At 42.9% G+C, this 21,876-nt stretch overlaps 1 protein-coding gene across 1 annotated transcript in view; it reads right to left on the bottom strand.

Annotated features, from left to right (window-relative positions):
• Positions 1-1,980: 1,980 nt before the first annotated feature.
• The window catches only part of CDH5 (cadherin 5), a 93,127-nt gene continuing 73,231 nt past the window's right edge, over positions 1,981-21,876 (bottom strand). The window contains exons 6-12 of the mRNA XM_088451282.1: positions 20,621-20,808; positions 19,223-19,476; positions 16,369-16,496; positions 15,841-15,965; positions 14,461-14,569; positions 9,721-9,969; positions 1,981-8,682 (exon numbers count right to left, since the gene is read on the bottom strand). Of these exons, the coding sequence (XP_088307408.1) occupies positions 8,192-8,682; positions 9,721-9,969; positions 14,461-14,569; positions 15,841-15,965; positions 16,369-16,496; positions 19,223-19,476; positions 20,621-20,808 (1,544 nt within the window). The 3' untranslated portion in view covers positions 1,981-8,191. The remainder of the gene's footprint in view (positions 8,683-9,720; positions 9,970-14,460; positions 14,570-15,840; positions 15,966-16,368; positions 16,497-19,222; positions 19,477-20,620; positions 20,809-21,876) is intronic.

Here is a 21,876-nt window from a genome sequence, read left to right as displayed (position 1 = left end):
GGTTCTTAGAATATGTTTGGCCAAAAAATGCATGCCCACTTACCACGTCACGGTGAACCTCATCATGTGGGCCCCTAACATCCCAAATGCTGACACGTTATATGCATTTTTGGACAAACTTGCTAAGAGACCTTATTTATATAAATGTTAAGTTATTATATATTCTGTATTTATATATATTATAATTGTTTTGATTATCAGTATTCTTAGTGCTTTAGGTGTGTACCTGTGTTTTCTTTTTTTCTGCATGCTAATACAGCAGAGATCTTAGTTATAATGTAGTGTAGGACCACCAGAACAGAGACGCCTTGCTGTGGCTGGTGGCTTACTTTATATTTGCAAATGTATGTTATACCCCTTTCAGATATACAACCCGGGAAATTTCCTGCTCAGACCCGGGAATTTCTCCTGTGCAAATTCCCGGGTATTTGGTCGAGACCCCCCTTTCACACTACAGTGTCTACCCGGGAAATTCCGAGGTAGACCCCTTTCAGACAAGAGCAGGGTTTTTCTGCTTACCTGCCTCTTCTCTGCCGTCTGCTCGTCCTAGCCTATCCGCACTCTGTCATCATTCAGCTGCCGGAAGCCAGCCAATCACAATGCAGATTTATTTATTTTTTTAAATTATTTTTTAAAAATTTCTTTTAATTCCCTGGTGGCCCAGCGGGAGTGCGGGTGGCCCGCTATGGCTGGGACCAGTCGGCGGTCTCCAGCGCGGGTGTCCCCGGCGTCCGGTTGGGGCCCTGTGTCGCTGACATAGCGACCGGCGTGGCAGGCGGCCCGCTGTGGCAGAGACCGCCAGCAGGTGTCCACACCGTCCGGCTGGGGTTCTCTGTACACAGCCGGCCGGCGCTGGGGGTGGTGAGCAGCAGCGGTGAGTGTCCTATAGGACGCTCTGCGCTGCCAACTCAAAGCAGCAGTGCTGAGCATCCTATAGGACGCTCTGCACAGTCAACTCAAAGCAGCAGCGCTGAGCGTCCTATAGGACGCTCTGCGCTGTCAACTCAAACCAGCAGCGCTGAACATCCTATAGGATGCTCTGCGCTGTCAACGCAAAGCAGCAGCGCTGAGTGTCCTATAGGACGCTCTGTGCTGTCAACTCCATGTCAAAGCTGCTTGGTGCTGCCCGGGAGTAGTAAATTCCCGGGTAGCACCATTCAGACAGAAGCAGGGTAATTTCCAGGGACTTAAGTCCTTTAAAAACCTGGCCGATTGAAGGGGTGGCTACCTGGGAACGTGTTCCCGGGTAGATACCTTTCAGACAGACACGGCTACCCGGCAATTTGGCTGAGGCAGGCCAAACTCCCGGGAATCTTGAGATGTCTGAAAGGGGTATAACTGATATCTCTGCATTACTATTATCATGTAGGATGTATGTATCTTTTGCTGGTCCATTATGGTGTGTTGGAGGAATTTGTTAGTTTTTTCAAGTCTAGATTATCCCCTCACTTACATGCAACTGTGAAGGACCAATAAATTGATTTGGGCAACTACCATTCTGTGTATCACTGTCCTGAGAGGCATGGATGGGATCAGTAGCAGAGGGTATGCTGATCCTTGTTTTGCCATATTGGATGATCTTTGCGTTCCTCCAGGTGTGTTGGCTCTCAATTTAGTTCCAGCTGTACAGTCTTTGGGTTTGGCCTTTGCTTGCAATTCCACACCATATTTGCTGACTTTATAGACTATCAGTAGAGCTCAAACAACAAGTGTCAATTCATCCTACTGTATTTGGGAACACTAAAGGCCAAACTCAATCAAAGAAATTTGCTAAACTTCGCAGCCCTACTTAAAATAAGATACATTTTCTTAAGAACAGTTTCGAAAATGCTGCTTACCTCCAGCTGTAACACATGGGAATAACACATTTTTTTCAGTCACCAAATATCACAAAATCTGATTTCTTGGTAGGTCTTAAGCATTCTTCGCTCTGAATCAAACTACACACATTTATTATACTGTGAAACTGATTTAATTACGTAAAAAGTTGCCAGTATATTTTGCATACATTGTTTTATTTTAATACAAACAATAAAAAAAAAATCCCCAATCAAACACCCTATCCCAATACAGATATAGTACATCTAGGAAATGCTGTAAATTCAAACCAAACAGAAAAAATTACAAATTCCCCCCCAAAAATATGAACAAATAGTAAAACATTTTTTAGATAAGAACGGTTAATATGGAAACAACGTATAAAACTTAACTAACTTTTTTTTATTGTGGAAATTATTAAAAACAAATCTTAAATATTTTTAAACTGTATTGTTTAAAGCACAGTGGCAGACTATGTGTTATATACTGCCGTTGGACAAAATATCGAATCGGTTAAATGTCAGGGGAATGCGGTTAACGGAAGCAAAATTCAAGTAATTATTCACATAAGTATCCCTGAGGAAGAACAGATGAATATATAGTGTTAATAGTCTTCAGCAGAATTAAAAACGCTCAGTGAAAGAACTGCTATAAAATAATATACAAAAAAATTGGTGCAGTGAATCATTCATTTTGGAAATTTTTAATTAAGGTGCCCTTAAATAGGCTTTCTATTGGTTTAATGAGGTTTTTGATGTGTTGTAAACCCCCAGGGACAAGCATATCATTTATACAGATATTTTATTGCAACGTTCAACAAATTATTTATATTTAATGTGAAAAAATACAATTACTACATGCTGTATACATAGCAATGGTTACTTCCTATGTGCATTCTGCTCTGGACTACTCTATAAACTACATTCCTCTGTAAAGAGGATCCAATGCAATATGCAGTGCTGGAATGACTGTGGAACAGATTATCTTTTATTTTACGCACTAAGGGGTATATTCACTGAAGTGCAGGTTTATAGAAGTGGACATGTTGCCATAGCAACCAATCATATAAGTATAATCTGATTGGTTGCTATGGGCAACACCTCCACTTCTAAAAACCCGCACTATACCCCTAAGGAGCCCATTTATCAACGAGTTTTACCATACGCAACAAGTTTTAAAACTCGTTGCATATGATAAATGGTGCACAAGCCAACCAGCTCCCAACTGTCATTTTTCAAAATAATGACATTTAGGAGCTGATTGGCTGGAGCACCATTATCATACACAACGTTTTAAAACGCATTGCAAATGATAAAACTCTTTGATAAATGAGCCCCTATGGGCCTGATTTAGAGACAGACATAAAACCGGTTTCCGGCATGCATTCTTATTTAGTGCGCATGTGTGTCTTTTAGCCCTGTGCATCTTTTTTTCAGGAGTACGCCAGAGTTGCGACTGTGTACATCTAGGAGGCAGGGAATGGGTCTAGAATGGGCATGCAGACATTGGTAGTGGGCGTGCAGATGTGGCCAAAGTACAGTAATGGCGTAGTGTGAGCGAGAAGTTTAAAACATAGGGCCTGATTCAGGTTGGTTTGCAAGGCTGCGTTCGCACGCACCCCGCTCATTGCAAAAATAGCTAACGAATGCAATTGCACGGCAACCGCAGCTCTATACCAAGACGCCCATCACTGTATAAAGCCGCCCACTTCCCATGACATGCATCCTCAAGTCAGCGAAAACATTGGTAACATCGGAACTATCCGCACACTTGTGGTTGACCTGACCTTACCGCAGAGACTGCTAAACTTCCTGTCGCCATCTAGACTTCTGCCAGCATATGCTATCGCAGGGGCTTAATTATGCACGCCCCTGCAATGGCGTTTAAACGCCCAGACATGCCTGCGTTCCTCTGACCACCCTCCGTCACCACCCTCAAATGGTCACTTCCTGTGAATCACTGTGTGAAGACTCTACTTCCCGATCGCTGCGGCTGATTCGCGCACGCTCACTGAGTCTTATAAGCATGCGCAGAATGCAAACATCGGCTGGCCGCGTGGGCATCTTATGCATGGCTGGTGGGCGTCTGCATACACAAAGTGATCACACACCAAGACATAGTGGACGTGCTGATGGCTTGCATTGCGATCGCCTGCCTTGCTGGGTGTGCGCTAAATTTGCATATGCAGGGTGCGAGCGAACGCATCTAGTGAGAGGGTCTGAATGAGCTCCTGTGTTTTAAAAGTCACTTTACACTAGTTTGCACACTCATTTAACACAAATAAAAAATGATTCATACTTAAATATTTTCAATAATATTTGCGACTGGTTCACTTCGCATTTCAGATGCTGCAAACCGCTTGGCTGCTTATTATCTGTACTATGGGGCCACTAAATGTTATGTGTATCTATTGTCTACTGCGCTTTGTAGCATTTTTGGTACTCACAATGAAGCCAGTCTCCAGTCGTATTCCAGTTGTGTCTGACCCAGGCGCATGTAACGGAGGGAGGGGCAGCTAAAAACTTGTAAACTGAATGTGACCATCTCTGAATACTGTAGGTCCCAAAAATGCTACTTTTTTCATTTTATTTTTTGCATTCTGCAGTTCTGTTTGCATAAAACCCTGAGTAAGGTCCTAAGGGCCTGATACAGAGATGTTTGCTAATCCCAACACTGTCGCCAATCTGTACGCAGCAGCTGTGTGAAAATATGCAAATGTTGCAGACTCCTGGATTTGAACTGAGATGCCCACCGGCGGCTTCGCAAATCCATGCGTCTGCGTACAAAGACGCAGCATAGGTCGCAGGTCAGTCGATTATTGGACTTGCGAGTATCCTTACGGTCGCACAGAATGGCCACGGGAACGGAGACACCAGAGCCATTTTACTGTGTACGGGATCACAGTCACGCCCCAAAATCAGTCATTACCACCCCCCATTGCCGACCACAAACAGTCCCTGCCTCTCAAAGAAATCCTCACTGTGAGCCACAGTGAAACTAGCCGCATGCGCAGTGCAATTCAGATGCAGGCGCTGACCACCTATAATCGCCCAGCTAAACTAAACATCGGCATGGCGTCCATCTCTAAATCAGGCATACTTTTCCTCCCCGGGAGAAGCCCGGGGCGCCGATGGGAGACGGGGCATGACGGAGCGTGTCATTAAGCCTCGCCCCCTCGTGATAATTTGACGCGAATAGCACATATTTAAATAGGGGCGGGGCCAAATGACACAACTCTTGTGGAATCTTGTCATTACGCCCCGTCCACCACTCGGGGGTCCCTGATCACCGTGGACATTCTGCCCACTTCACTAGGAAGTGGGCAGGAATGCGGGAGAAGTGCCTACTCTTCCGGGGGTGCGGGGGTTACCCAAAAAATCTGGAGCTTCCCACGACTTCCGGAATAGTAGGCATGTATGAAATAAGGCCCTAAGTCAGGTCTACTGGTAGGATTCCAGACACCCACAATCCCTATCTCCCCTTTCTTGCACTTGCCTATGAACCCACCCTCCACATTTCACAGTCTTTGTTCCAGTCTGATAAACCACATTTAGTGGCAAAGTGGAACCAATTTGGCTCGACCATACTTCCTAAAGGTACACAACATGTAAGAAAGAAGTTATGTCATATGTCACAGTAGAAGGACAAAGTGTAACTCAAGTAAAAAATGCCAAATATGGCTCTTCTATCCATTATAGCAACCAATCAAATGCCCAAAACATATGTCCTTATTACAATAATCTAAAAAACATACAAAAGTAGGAAATACTAACATTTAGTGCATACCTACCAACTGGCCTGGTTTTGGCTGGACAGTCTCAGTTCATGGGCCTCAAAAGATGCTGAACTTACAAGAATAGGCAAAGTTTTGTCCCAAGATGGGCGTTAGTGGGCAGATCGGCGGGACAACATTTGGGGCCCAGGTGGTATGCATGTGCAGACAGGGCATGGGAGATACAGGCACGGCATCTATACACTTGATTCTAAGCAAAGCAGCCGTACAAGTGCTCCCCCCAACTCCCGCGGGACGCTGTGGCCCATGGTTGGGAGGGACTTCTGTACAGTCCCCAAAAAGCGACGGGACAATTAGGAGCTATGGAGATGGGGTCGACAACAAACAATAACAAGTACATAATTTGTAAATAAATTTGTTTCTGCTAAGGCTGTGGAAGCCATTCCGGTGGCAGCTCACAGGTAGTTGAATTAGTCTCCATGTTTTAAGTATTTCTGTGCTTGAGTACAAGTGACTTAATTAGTGCCTCATTTTGCTTCAACATCTGTACTCGGATATCCTTAAAATCTGAACTGTTGGGGTAGGCAGGCTCGCCAAGAGCCGCGTCGGGCCCATGTAACAGGGGGCGTGGCCTAATTGTGGGAGGTGTGGCCACGCCCCCTTCCCGGAAAAAGTTTTGCAGCGCTGCGAAGGGGGGGGGGGGCGCACTGAGCCCTCTCAGCCCTGCTCAAAGCCAGGGGGGGTGCTATCAGTGTGATCGCTCCCCCCCACAGGCATAGGAGTCTGCCACAAGCAGTCTTCCACTGCAAGTCAGCAAACGCTGTGTGCTGGGCTGCTGTGAGGGAGGGGGGGGACGGTGCCGGATCCGGGCCCCCGCCGGGCCCCTCAGGAAGCCCGGGTAATCTGTACCCACTCCCCCCCCTCTCTCGGCGCCCCTGGGGGTAGGAGGTACTGTGATTAGTTAAATACTGTTCATAACCTGTTAAAAAAACATGAATTGTGTAAAAAATTAAAACCCTCAGCATATAGAATTTGATAGTTTGTATATTGCTATATATTCGTGATTCATATTATGCAAACTTGCTGTTTATACAAATTGTACCTTTCACCTACTGGAAGCAGCCATTTTGTGGTCTGAATCAATATTATGAGGATGGCGCCACAATGGCCTCATGTTCTTTGTGTCTCAATGATGTCCCCATTTCCTGGACATGGGTGTCAAGAGCTGTGGAGACCCTAGTGCACGGTGGGCGGGGTCACCTGTAAGGGCCTAGTTACACAATATTGGGGGCCTTATGTAACAACAGCTCAGGGGGACATTCCTGTAGCATTTTGGGGACACTCCCTTTTTTGTACCCACCCTTCCCCTCTCTCGCCACCCCTGCTCCTAGTGAATTGATAAGATGCATTCTCATGAATACTGTGTTAGATCGTGAAAAGGCTGCTTACTGTGAGTACATAACATTCATTTTTTTCAACCATTTTCACCATATAATCAGTTTAATTGTTCTATTTTGAGATATACAGTATCAAATTAAAGTAAAAGTACTTTTGGTTTTCAATGATATTTTCCATGTTGTTTGTTCTAGTTAATAATCTGCTGAAAATAAGTATATGCACTTTGATCTTTTTATTTTACTATTTTATGAGGTTGAATTTTTAAGTGCTATTCCAAAATTACAAAAATTCGGACAAATGTTTAATTTTAAAGCAAAGCAGCAAGTACTGTACTATGCCAATCCAGGAGGCGGAAGACTGGTAAATGTATTGTTGCCTACAGTACATTATCTGAATGTCCAGAAACACCTGAATTGTGGGAAACCTCTCAGACTCTCTAGCAAATGGTGGATGGGATGTGTCTTCATGGTGAATCATATTATCAAGCCCCGCCCACCTCAGTGAACACTGAATGGGCCATTAGCCCAATCAATGACGCAGATGATATCATCTAGCTGCTTGCACCTCTTATTTCCATACCTCATCTCTGCATCTCCATGAAGGAAGATATGTGAAATAGGTCAGTACATATAAGTAATTGCATAAAATCAGTCTACAACCTGGAATTAATCTACCTACACTGATATTTCCTGTAGCACAGCTCAGGAGACTGCATGGTACAGTTGTTAAGATTCATAAATCAATAAACGATGTTGAAATAATATACATGGTTCATTAGAAATTGTCAGACTGTGGATTATATACAGAGGGATATAGTTTAAATCCCGGCATGCGGACTGTCGGCGCCGGAATTCCGACACCAGTCAGAATCATGGTTCCCGACATTCCGACCGCCAGCATCCTGACGGTAATAGTGGGGTTAGGTGAATGGTTAGAGTAAGGGGGAGGGTTAGGCACTAGGGGAGGGGTTAGGTTTAGGGTGCAGGGAGGCAGGGTTAAGGGTAGGGTTAGGATATCTACTGACAGGCGTCGGTATCTTAACTTTTTCAGGATGCCGACATCAGTGTTTTGAGCGCCGGGATCCCGAAAGCCGGCATCCTGTACCCAACTCAAATACAGTATATGTATAAAAAAAGCTTTAAGAGATAGTAAAAATATGGTCCGAAGGAGAGATGAAAATATGCTTTTGCAATTCAAGTGTGATGTTCTTGAATATTTCTATGTGGTTTTAAGGGAGCTGTGTTAATACGCAAACTCTCCCAGCTGCTCTAGGCCGTACAGATCAGCCAGCATTTTAAATCTGGGACCCCAATCATTTAATACGTCATAGTCAATTTCAGAATCCGATGATCCAGATTCCAGGGAGCTGAGAGACTCTACAGTAGATTCCGACCCTTCATAGCCGAATATGTGGAGAGTGTCGTATGGGAGCCCTTCTCCATCATTATCTGCATCATCCTTCTTTGCTTCAATCATGGAGAACATATCTCCGTTTCTGGATGGTTTCTGGACCTGGGCATATAGCATGGGACCAGGCTCTGCCTCTCTCTTTGGCCTCACCACATTTCTACGCACTGAGTTGAGCACAGACACATCATAACTGTTGGTGTCCATTTCTCCTCCACCTTCCTCATCATAGGTGACCAGCTGCTCGTGGATTTCTGGAACGTTCTTTCCTAAAATAATGGGGGTTTTCCCTCGCATTCTTTTCAGGATCAGCAATATCGTGACAACTGCAATTGGAAAGGAGAAATAATAGTGAAGATAAGAACTTTTTTTCTGAAGATTAAATAAATTGTCCACGTGCTGAATCATACAGTTTTGTGGCTGTAACTTTGGCTGCTTGCTGTCCTACAAAGTAGCTTCCTAACATACATGAGATAGCAGACTAGCATACTAGTTTCAGCGCAAAATGAACCGCAGCCAGGGTCTATCCAAGCCACGTCTCTATGTGCACAAGCACACCTTATTCCAAAAGGACCTCCTCACTACACGGATAGGGAATCATTACAACCCCATCAAAATTAGCGCTATTTAAAGGTCTGATTTTTGTTTAAAATAAATCATAATCTCAAGTATGGAAGTTGTTTTTTATTTACAGGCAGTGGATTTACTAGTCACGTTGAACACAACCACCCCTCTGTATGTACTACTTTATAAAGTATATCTATCTTATTTACTAAACTTTAATTTTTTTTTTTTACTTTGTATGTCAACATGCTGAATGTTGGCATTAGGACAATGTCAGCATTCTCATGTCTGGTGAAATGTCTACACATTCAAAATGTTGACAAAATGGTCCTGGCGGTGCGGCGCTCACTTAACCTCTGTTCAGCTCTGGCGGTACAGCTGTGTCTTCAGAATCGTCAGTGTCTGATGGTGCGTAGTTCTACTGCGCTAACCCCTTACCCGGACCCTAACGCTCACCCTAACCCTCCTTGCGCTGCCTATCTCTCCCCCTGCAGCCTAACCCTAATTCTCCTCCCACAGCTGAACCCTAATGTCTGCATTCTGCGGAACATCGCCAATGCACATGTCGACATTGAAACAATGTTGACATAACCGTCAAATCTATGGTGTCAACATTATGTCAACTGCATCTTGAGTAAAAGTTACAGTACCATCTACAGTCTATAGCTGATCTCACCTACAATAACTGTGAATTCCCAGTTTGAAGCTTACTACAATTTAATTAGTTGGGCTAAGAATGAAAATTTGTCTGCCGCCCCATCGTTCTTATAGACTGCTCTGCATATGACACCGGAACTTACCCAGAAGGATGAGGAATATAGAGATAAAAACGATGATGAGGGTTGGAACGGACACAGCAGCAAGCTTTGCAGCCTCTTCGCAGAACGTGAATTCCCCATTCTCATCACACTTGCAGACAGTTATGGTCAAAGTGTTGGTGCTGCTCTGCTCTGGTGTCCCATTGTCAGAGATGACGATGGGCAGGTAATAGAACTTGGCCACATCCCGATTAAATGCTCCATTTTTTACGATGATACTGGCTGTGTTGTCTAGAAAAGATAATATAACGCTGGTTGGTAAGTTGACAGTTGTTACTAACATTCTCAAAATAAGTATTTTCTGGCACTTCTCATGCAATTGGCAGCTTCCATATTTGGAGTCTTGTTAGATGTTGTAGAATTGTTTACAGGGCTGTAACTATTGGGGCCTTGGGGAACGCCCCGTTGCTGCCCTATGGCACCTGCATTTGGCTTGCAGGCTACCTGGAATGGCGCCATGCTGCCAGTATAGCTGCTGCAGAGAATCCAAAGGACCCTCACCCTACAGACTGCAGCGCTCAGGAGTGCTCTTCTTCCTGGTGTCGGCGGCCCTGCCCCCTTAGCGTGACATCATGATGTCACATGTTCAGGTCAGCACAGTGCGGAAAATCATAGGTTATCTGTCGGCATCACATCTATTATTTGTGGCACCTGCATACATACAATTTATAGCATTTATATGCCCTTATTATTTATTGAACCTAAGCGCTGCATGCATATTTAAGGACATATTATTCTCCAGAGATCCTGTTGGCCAGGGCCCTAACAACACAGTGCACTGTCTGAGGCTGCCTGTTATCATGCAACACCTGCTGTAGTCCCTGAGTTGTAGGGTTTTGTTAGGTCATATATCCTTTTAACAGCAATTATCCACCTAGAGCTAGTGCAAGGTTTATAGACACCCTAGGCTAGTGGTTCCCAAACTTTATTGAACCAAGGTACCCTAGAGTATCAGCATTGTTTTCACGGCACCCCTAAGCCAAAACTTTATTGAGAAATTCAGAATTTTTTTTACTAAAGTAGTAATATGAAGTAAATTGTTCTGACCTGTCATCCTTAGGGTCAGTTATGTGGTGGTGGATAGGTTTGTGGTTCTGTTTGTCCACATATTTACATTACATTGACCATAAATAATTTTATTTGGTGCTGGAACACACCAACCTGAAGCACCCCTGTAAGTGTCCCAAGGCACCCCAGGGTGCCACGGCGCACAGTTTGGGAACCTCTGCACTAGGCAAATCTTCAATCAACAGCCCCCAAGCACCTCCAATACCCATTTCCCAGCTTCTCAGGTGAAATTGCGGAGGTGGCGTCTTATAAGTTCCAAAGTCGCCGCCTTCTCGGCTGCATCTCTTCTGGCATCACTGATACCTTTTGTATGGTGGTCCCTTTAATAGAGCCTGCGTTTTATAGTATATACTATTTGGAACTATGATTTTAATAATGATTACTTGTAGGGTTGTGCAGGCTCAGATTAGTTCTGATTTTCCCGCCAAGTTCTGATTTTTCCCGCCAAAAATCAGGTCTCAGAAAGAGGCAAAACATCATCTTTCATGGACAAACATCATCTTTCATGGACGTTTGTCCAGGAATGATGATGTTTGTCCATGAAAGATGACGTTTTGCCTCTTTCTGAGACCTGATTTTTGGCGGGAAAAATCCAAATTTGGAGGGAAAATCCGAACTAATCCAAGCCTGCAAATCCCTAATTACTAGCATACATTCTGTGTATCAGTCACAACGTTGTAGGTGGTCCTAGAATTATCTCTATATCTTATATTGATCACTTGATATATTTATATGTTGTAAAGAAGTAATAATAATTAGTCAATAAAGTGCTTTCTATTGCATACAGTATAGATAATTGGAATTCCTTCTGTATTTTACAGAGGTCATTAGAATACTATCTGTATCTTATATTGTCACTTGAATGCTCTCTTTACATGGAGATGACTAGAATGCTCTCTGTAATGTACAATATAATGTTTAATGTATAGAAGCTACTAGAATTCCATCTGTATTGTATATTGGTCACCATGCCAATATCCAATCATGTTTGAGCGGATGTTTGTGGCAGCTGGGAGCAGGGGCGTATCTTCCTATTGGCCTGGATGGCCCTCGCCAGGGGCGCCAGCCAAGGGGGGGTGCCGTTGCCACCTGACATCATTAGTAAATGATCACTGGTCTCCTGTTTGCTCTGCGCAGTGTCCTGCAGACAGCTGTCAGTTAGTATACGATCTCTGTTCTCCTTCTGTCTACTCTGATATTATCAGTGTCCTCCATTGATTGTTAATGTGTATCAGGCTTGTTATATGTTCCTTTATATCAGAAACATTTAAAATTAGAGTGACTAATTTTTATTTTTTTCTAATATATCTCTTCTCCCACAATACCCACCACATACCAATCACCACTCACTAATTCCCATATGTCAACCTTGCAGGAAAAGACTACAAGCACCACATCAACTACAATGCTCTATTGGCAAGGTAATTTGCATATATATATATATATATAAAAATATGTATATATATTAAAAAAAAAGTATATATATATATATATATATATATATATATATATATATATATATTGTCTCCCTATTTCTAGGGATCTGTGTTTTCCTCAGTATGGGGAATTGACCATGATCTTTATAGGTTGTGGATATTCAGGTGTCAGGATTAAGACATGATCCTTATGGACTGTTTTTATTATTGTGTGTGAGATTGCAATGGACCAATGTGGGCTGTTTTACCAGTGAATTATATGGCAGAGTTAATGCAGTGTAGACAGTCCAATTTCAATATATGTAAATAATTTTACCCATAATGCATGTTTGTTTTTGATGCTATGTTTTCTAGTTTTTTTCTGTGTATTTTGGCATTATTAGTAAATAGTGGTTGGCAATAGAGATAGTTCTGTAAAAGATATATATATATTAAACAGAGAAATAAAAAAAAAATGTCTCCCTATTTCTACAGGTGTCCGAATTAAACTACCCCCAGTGTGTGTTAATTTATTTTTTCAAGTAGAAGCAGTCATTGGAGGGGGGTGCCAGTCCCTTAGTTTGCCAGGGGTGCTCGGACCCCAAGATACACCCTTGGCTGGGAGTGAGTGCTGTTATTCTACTATCAGACAGATATAATTAGCTTATAGCCTTTGTGTGACCTTTTAAATAATGGTCCAATCCGGTTCTATTGAGATTCATTCTACCCTATCCGTCATTGCCTCTAATGGTGCATGCTGCTGCCAATAAGGAAGAAACCACAGCTCTCTACTGTACCAAGCTGCTATACAAAGGGGAAAAGCTCCACAAAGAGACCTAGGAGATAAGTAGATCCCTTTCTACACATACATTTGTTCCCAAAGGACAGGTCCGCGTATCCGAGGGTACTAGGCCACTGGTAGGGGAGTGGCTGCACCCAGTCGTGGTGTGGGAGAATTGGGATGCATAGTTGTGGGAGAGGGGGGTGGTTAGCTTCCTCGTTGCTTCCGGGCCCCTACAGAGGCCCAGGCCTGGGTAATTTGTACTTGTCCCATCTCCTTGGTGCCCCTGATAGTTCTACCTTTAAAACAATAATTACCTACATTTTGCACATCCAATCTTGAAGATCTCAGTGGGGAGGTCCAAGGCACAAGTGTGTCAGTCGTGAATTGCAGCATAGTGCAGGGGGGAGCAGTGTCACGACAATAGTGCAGTTTATAGTATATAGCATCATAACGGCTACACCCACTTTACTGGGGATCTGGGCAGGATCCAAAAGGGTGGACTATTCTTCTTGGAGTATGGAAAACTCCCTGAAATTTGTGAGTCTTCCAGACATTTCAATAAAGTAATCCAGTATGTGTTTAACAATGATATTAGCTGGGTGCTGCAGTGGGTTCTAATTATGTGCACAAATAAAGTTATGGGGGGGAGATTCAATTCAGCGCAATGTGAATAGCGCCGAGAAAGAGTTTGGTGACAGTTACGTGACTTAACACCCAGCTTTAGGCGAGGTAAGCAGCATTCTCCGATTTAAGTGGTTTTAATCTGACTTAATTGACCGCACTTTTAAGTCCGACTAAAACCACTTAAATCGGAGAATGCCGGTTACCTCACCTAAAGCTGGGTGTTTAGTCGTGTAACCGTCATTCTCCGACTTAAAATGCCTGCCACGAGGCTGTTAGTGCCCGCTAAGCCGGAAAATAGCATCGCGGGCACACTTAAGTCAGATTTCTGCCTGAGGTGCGAGAAAAAAATTCTGCAGTCGGACTTAACAGCGCGGTCAATTGAATAGTTTCGAGAACTCCTTCTAAGGGCTATTCAAACTCGTGCTGAATTGAATCACCGCCACTGATTGTGCGACATAAGTTGTCGTTGCTACATAAGTAACAACATTATTTTACAATCTTTTTATTTTTCCCAAATCAGGCTCAGTGATCTATGCTTTTCATACAAAACTGATCGTCGATGTTACATTCCCTCTTTCTCAGGCGTAAATAACTTTAGAAAAGTTACAGTTTGGTATCTGCTGAGCTCTGCTGTCCTGAAACGTGAAGCAAATGTATTAGAAAGACAAACGCTTGCTGTACCACGCCGAGATAGAAGTCAGCAGCAGTCCCTCGATCCCCCACTGAGATTCCATTGAAGGAGGATAGGAAACAAAATTCTAGGTTTACAAAAACACATTCTGATATTTCTGTGTGTAAACTGATGCGTAGCTGGTTAGAATAGCACAATACCGTGATTATCCAGGACTGTGAAATTGTTTTCTTTTTCCGCCGAATAATACGTAAACTTCATCCCTGGGATCATTTCATCCTTGTCAGTCGAAGAGATCCTTAAAATGACCTAAGATGACACCAACACCTGGAGTTACAATTTTATCACTTCACTTTTTCATGTGGGGACATTCAGCAACAGTTTAGAAAACAATAAAGAGAAAACAAATGTAACCACCCCACCACACATTAGGGCATGTTTTTTTTTATTACAATTTGCAGCCATTTTACATAAAAATACACATAAAAAAAACTTACATAAAATAGAATAAATATTTACACATTCCAATTTCTCAGAAACATAATTATAACAGAAAAAGAAAGTAAACAATTTCCTTCCTTCTTGAGTTTAATTTACTCTTACCCAACTTCAAATTCAACATAAAACTTAACCATCAACATAATCTATATCTTGTCCAGACATTAGGGGAATACAGAGGTGGGGAGATTCTGGGATGAACCCCTCGGGAAAGGTGTTTATGGTGGTTGGGGTTGATAGTTCCTTAAATCTTATTATTTTTTTAATCAACTCTATTTTAAAAAGACCAACTAATCATAGTTGCCTACTCCCCCCGAATGTACAGGAGGCTCTACAAATAGAGGGGCATTTCTCCTACAGGGACATGGGCAAAGACGCTCATCACCAATTCATTAATTTACAGTTAAAGCGCAACTTAGCGGTACAAAGATAGGTCCGCTAACTATTGCGTTCAGTTTTATCTATTACAATAAAACTTGTCAGACACCCACTGTACAACTGTTGTAGGGTTTTTGATTTTTGCCACAATTGCGGCACTCTGTGATATAGTTAACCCTTTAGTTATAAAAATCCCTTCAAGTTAAAAGTATACATTTAAATAAAACAAAAACTTAAAATAGCAATCCCATGATAAAAAAGGTAGATCACTGAGGCAGGCTATAACAAGAATGTTGGTAAATTACCATTCTCCTTGGTTTGCTTACTCAGTGCAATTAAAAATCTATAATTCCGCACAGGGTCATTGGTAACCACAGTCACATGGCAAAAAATATAGTCAGCAGCGAGACAGTGGAATAACTCTGAGTTACGATCTCTCCCAGGGTCCCCTTGCCTCTAACGTGTTGGCCCACGCATGCACAGAAGGACTCCCGGGTTGTTAACGCCAGTATGCATGCGGTGTGGCGGGATGTATCGTAGCCATAATGCGATGCTTGATACATCCCACCCTGTAAGAGTTCCTCTTCCCAATGAGCATGAATACAAAGCATGTCACCAATGGGCTACTCTGGAGGAAGGGAAAAACTAACGCAGAGGAAAATGCCTGCAAGCATATAGTCACTGAAAACCCTGGAATCACTTACATGCTCATTGGCTGTATTTTCACACACTTTGGGAGTGTACGGCTCGGCAAACTCTGGAGCATTGTCATTTACATCAAGCACTTGTATGTAAACGTTTACTGATGATGCTTTCTTAGTAGGAGAGTCTGCAATAGACAATTATTCAGAGTTACTATTACCTTGAAGGTGCTAACACGTCAACGTTAAGTAAACTTATTATAATGCAGCCAAAAATATAGTCTGTATTTTGTAAACAGATAAAGATTATTCTGACAACCAAATGAATAAATGCAATTTGTATTGGAATATTTTAATGTAGAAACGGCAATTTGGCACCAAGATAATGGGAATGATGATGCATACTGTACCTCCCATCTGTTCTGATTTTGGCAAGATAGTCACGATTCAGGGAACACAAAAGGGGTGAAGGTTAATCCAAAACTAAGATGAGGCTGACATTTGTGCGGATCAGGCGAGATTTATGTGGATCTGGAGCGCTGCTTATTTCGGTACTATTTGGCATTAAGTAATCGCCTATTTTCTACTTACCAATTTCCTCAGCAGTAACTGTTAGGTTGTGCCAAGCCTTGGTCTCCCTGTCAAGAGGCTTCTCAATAAATATGCTTCCTGTGATTGACACCCTAATAGGATCATCTCTGTTAGTGTTTGCTGAATATCTATAAAATAACAAGGGTCTTACAAGTCATAAAAATAAATAATACAATCCTACTTATATTTACTACTTGTCCAATACATGCAGGAACTTTAGTAAAATAGATTGCCTATAATGAATGATGAGTATCTCAGAATTGTATGGGACTTATCTAATGAAATGGTGACATATAACCACATGCATTGTAACCCAAAGCAACCAATCTCATTTTAACTCTAATTTTTCTGGTGCAGGACAGGTTAGAAAATGAAAGCAGATTATCTGTTTGGTTGCTATGGGTTACAGCAGGAGTGATCAACATGTGGCCCTTCGGCTGCTGTGGAACTACACATCCAAGCATGCCATGCCACAATTTTGCTATTAGGAATGCTAAAATGGTAGCAAGGCATGCTGAGATTTGTAGTTCCACAACAGCTGGTGGGCTGCATGTTGAGCACCCCTGAGTTACAGAGTATTTATGCCATACTTTACTTGCCAACTCCCCCTCATTGTCAGGGAGATGCCCTGAAATAGCAGCAATCTCCCTGACTCCGTGAAGAGTCTAATGGGGCACATCCACTAGACGATCTACTCCCTCTCCAATGTCTAAACGATTTTCCCTTGATTTTTTCCCTTGAAATTTTATCTTTCAGTCTGAACAATTTTCAAACGATTTGCAAACAATTTGTAAACGATCTTTAATAGATCAAGTGAAATTGACCTGCATGTTCAGTTGACTGACGAGACGATCAAACGACCAGCGGGAGCGCTCATCGTTGATCGTTAACGACCAAACACTGCATGATTTATAAACGATTTTAAACAATTGAACGGTAACAATGTCGTTATTGTTCAATCGCCTGCTAAAATCATGTAGTGGATGCCCCCCTTTACAATCTCCATGATTGTACCTCACCCCCATTATAAAGCTGTTATATAAAAGAAAAAAACAGAGATATACAGTCAGGTGCATAAATATTGGGACATTGACAGAATTTTCATATTTTGGCCTCTATTCACCACCACAATGGCTTTGAAATGAAACAAACAAGATGTGGTTTAACTGCAGACTTTCAGATTTAATTTGAGGGTAATTACATCCAAATCAGGTGAACGGTGTAGGAATTACAATGGTTGCTATATGCGCACGATGGAGCCGGCTCTCTGGGGCTTGCGGCAACGAGACCCTAACACAAGGGTCTCGTCGCAAGACCGATGGTCACCCACAGCATTCTAAAAAAAAAAAGACCGGCCCTGATTCAGAGCGAGCGCTCTGTCAGAACGACCGGGTCTGAATCAGGGCCCCGGTTTCAAGTCATGACACAGCTGCTGAAACTCCTATTACATCGTATGTTGGACCCGGGTTATTCCTGGGACATTCCATTTTACACCATGTCTGTCCTACAAAACTAATATTGGGGGTGATTCAGTAGTGGATGGAATTGCAAAGCTGTAAGGAGGCAGCTTTGCAATTCCATCCTTGCATATATGCAAATGCAGCAGGAGGTGTATGACACCCCGTGCTGCATTTCCCATCCCAGTACTGTAACCGAGGTTGCAGGCTGGGATCACCATCCGTGATAGTGGACAGTGCCGGCTAGCTGAGTAAGCCAGCACTGTCCACTTGCGAGGCCAGGAAACTGCGTCCGTGGATGCAGTCACTGGCCTTGCCACACCTGGAAAATGATGCTGTCACCCCCGTTTCTGTGAATGCTGGCAGTCCCCACACCGCCCCTTAAATTCCTCTGATCTATTAAAACAGGCAGAGGCATAGCAGGGGCTGCGGGCAAACACGTAGGACCGGTTCTGAAAATTTGCAGAACGGGTCCTGCGCACGCGAAACATTCTCGATAATCGTGAATCTGCATTCAGCTTTGCACTTACCTGCAATACTGAATCAGCCCCAGAGTCATTAAACGCGGATGTTACAGACTTACAAAGATTAGTCAGAAAAGTGGACGCTTTTAATCCGCCAATGGGCAGCTTGTAAACATAACCTAGGTAGAATAACACAGGTCACCCCTTTCACACCATAGCGTATCTGGGTCGGTCCCAGGAATAATCCGGGTCGTGACCTGGGATTTTATACACAGGTCCATCCCGGGTGTGACCAGGCAGACCACTTTTCAGACTGGCGGCCAGACTCGGCTTATTGTCGGGTTGATGACGTCACCGCCATCACGTGCTGAGCCAGCGCTTGGAGATGAGATAATCTCCAAGCGCCGGCTCTTCCTATGCTATGAACAGGACCCAGGTTACCCGTTCACACTGCATCGCGAGCTGGGTTGAATCCGTGTTCAACCCTGCTTGGCCCGAGTTATATCAACCTGGCCCTTTCACACTGCACAGTAACCCGGGTTATTGCTGACAGTGTGAAAGAGGTATGAAAGGGGTATTACAGTTCATAATGAGAAAGAAGTGAAACAATAAAATTTTGGTCATTTCAGAGGTTTAGAATTAATTAAAATTGCATGTTCATTCATATGGATAAATGCAATATGTGGATTGTTAGTCAATTTCAAATTAACAATCCCATGCAAAAATATATATATATTATTTTTAAAAATTCCATTTTAAATTACTTTTTATTTGCCTGCAAACTATATTTATAAACATCTTAATCTGTTACAATCAGAGTATTTTTTTTTTGTTTCAGCCAATTATCTAATATCAGAAATATTCCTATGTACAGAACTGGTTAAAATGCACTCATCTGAAATCCTATCTGACAATTACTACTGTCCTCCTTACCTGACGCTTCTTTTGGCAGCATCGGGGTCTGTAGCCAGGACATAGTCAATGTTTTTGAGCTTGACATCCTCTTTAACCTTAAACAGGTAGAATGGCTTGCTGAACTCTGGGGGCTCATCCACATCTAAGACGTTAACGACAACTTCTGTGGTGCTCTTGGGCTTTTCCTGTTTTGCCACGCGTAGATCAATAGAGGGGTCTGTAGCTTCAATATTCATCCTGAATACATTGTCTTTGCTTTCAAAATTCAAAGGCTAAAATAAAAGGAGTATAGGTAAGAATCAGCAATAATCAAAACTAATAATTTGCTTGTCTTATGAAAGTCAGATTATTGAATTGCAATTAAGAAACAAGATAATTGTTTTGGCTTTCTATAAGGTCCCAATAAGACCATGCATACCGGCCAACATTTGCTCCAGTTAACACAAAAACTGTTATCCCCTGTGGTGTTCCATGTCCTGACCATAGTGATGTATGTGTGGTTTGTTTTTTGGGAGAATATTTATGTGGCTTTTCCCTGGATGTTTTCCTTTCCTCTCAGAGTTTTATTGGTACTTTGTATATGTAAAGTTCCAGTTCTGTGAGATACAAATACCCACTCTCAAATTGCTCAAGACTTGCCCCAAATCCATGGCCTCAATTAGATGTGTCCACACCCCAATCCAGTAATCCACAACCCTGTCACATGGGAAAAAAATAAAAAAGTTCCACTAAAACAGGAATTCTCCAGTCCTCAATTACCACCAACAGGACAGGTTTTGTGAATTTCTTTAATCATGCACAGGTGAGTTAATCTATTTTGCTGGGTCAGTAATCAATGATCCCACCAGCTTCCACAGACAGTAATACCCCTTTTACACCGGAGCTAAAACCCGGGTTATTGAAGGGTTAACCCGGGCAGCTCCCTGGTGTAAAAGGGGAGAGGGTTGGATCGCCGGGTCGAGTGACCCGGCAATCCAACTCAGGTAAATAGCAGGTTTAACACGGGCGTAGCCCGAGAAACCCTGCTGTGAGAACAGCGCACTCCGGGTCACGATGACCTGGAGTGTGCTGCTAGCTGGCCGATTGGTCCGGTTTCAGTGGCACTTGGAGATGACGTAATCTCCAAGCGACTACTTACACGCCGGAAAATCCGGGTCTATGCAGACCCGACTGCGGTGTGAGTGGCGCTGACTCAGGAATATCCGAGTCGGCGCCGGCAAAATTCCGGGTCTGATCCGGATAGGAACCCTGTTCCAACTCCGGGTAAGACCCGGAATTTTGGTGGAAAAGTGGTATAATCCTCAAAACATGATGTGCCTGGAAAAGGGCAGAGGTTGTGAAACACTAAACTAAAATTTTTGGAATCATATGCGCCATATAAAGAGGCAGAAAACATTTTTATTTTATCATTTTTACCTTTTTTAAAATAAGGATCCCTTCATTTGTCTGTGCATTGGTTCTTATTTGAAACCATTCTTGAAACCGTTCTTTCAGGAAAGTATATTTGGTATTTCTGTTTTGTGGCTCATCAAGATCTTGTACTGAAATCTTTCCAACCACTTCCCCGACTCTCCGGTCCTCAGGAACATTGAAAGTGAAGAGCTCTGTGGGCAAAAGAATAATTATTTCCATACTGGAACACAATAAGGGACGGATTCTGGGTCGCACATTATGTTGATGTCAGACATAATTGTGATTTTGTTTTTTACTGTGTCTAAGTCGTATCGTGCATGTGACCCGATTGTGTTGGTACAGAGTCACTGTTGCGATTTCAGACGCATGCACGCAGAAGACTGGGAGCTGGCTATTCAGATGCACAGACATGGTCCATCCTTTAGGTCTGTTATGGGCGTGTCGTGGGTGTGTCACTGAAGTGCTTCCATGCACAGATGCTTAATCGCCCACATTGGAGGGTCATAGTCAGACAGAGGATCTGCACCTAGCAAAGGGCTGGTGCAAGTTTTGATGGTGCAACTGATGCTGGCGTTTAAAGATACACCAAGCACTTTCTGGAGACACTCAAAGTAGGCATCTCAGTCCTTACATATTGATGCACATGGTTGTACACAAGTGTATGTAGTGATATTAGCATAAAGTCTCAGTCATACGACCGGCAAAAGGTCGCACACATGGTTGCCTGCAGCGTCTGACTCAGAATCAGGCCCTAAATGTTTATTATGGTCATGTAGAGCAAGGATGATGCCAAGATTAAAAATTGCTTTATAAATCTTCCAACTTATTATTTGTTCTGCATCTATTTTTTCTGTGGAATATTTTATCTTATTAAAACATGGGGAAACTAATTTACCCCTTGTTATATGGATTACTGGATGGGGCATGGATCAGATTTAAACTAGAACTTTATAAATATAATTTATGGAGGGGTACGTTAAGTCATGATAAAACACTACTTCTACTTCTCTAGGTTGCTTCTACTTCTAACTTCCTACCAAGGTTCCTTCTCAGAGGTTCCAGAGGTCCACCGCTGCTTTCCACTCTGCTACTGGGGTGGTGGGCACATTTGAAATCTACAGCTTTGCTGTTGATGCTCATGCCCATGACCTTATTCCCGTAAATAAGTGATTCAAGGGGGAGGGTCATTTACATCAGGCAGACAAGCTGAATTAGAAGAGAGAAAAGAAGCATTGAACTCTTGGAGCCTTCATGGAACC

This window comes from Taudactylus pleione, unplaced genomic scaffold (assembly GCF_031769625.1).
Source record: "Taudactylus pleione unplaced genomic scaffold, aTauple2 ptg000545l, whole genome shotgun sequence".
Classification (NCBI taxonomy): domain Eukaryota; kingdom Metazoa; phylum Chordata; class Amphibia; order Anura; family Myobatrachidae; genus Taudactylus; species Taudactylus pleione.
The sequence above is the reverse complement of the archived record's forward strand: the minus strand, read 5'-3'. Positions and strand labels throughout refer to the sequence as shown.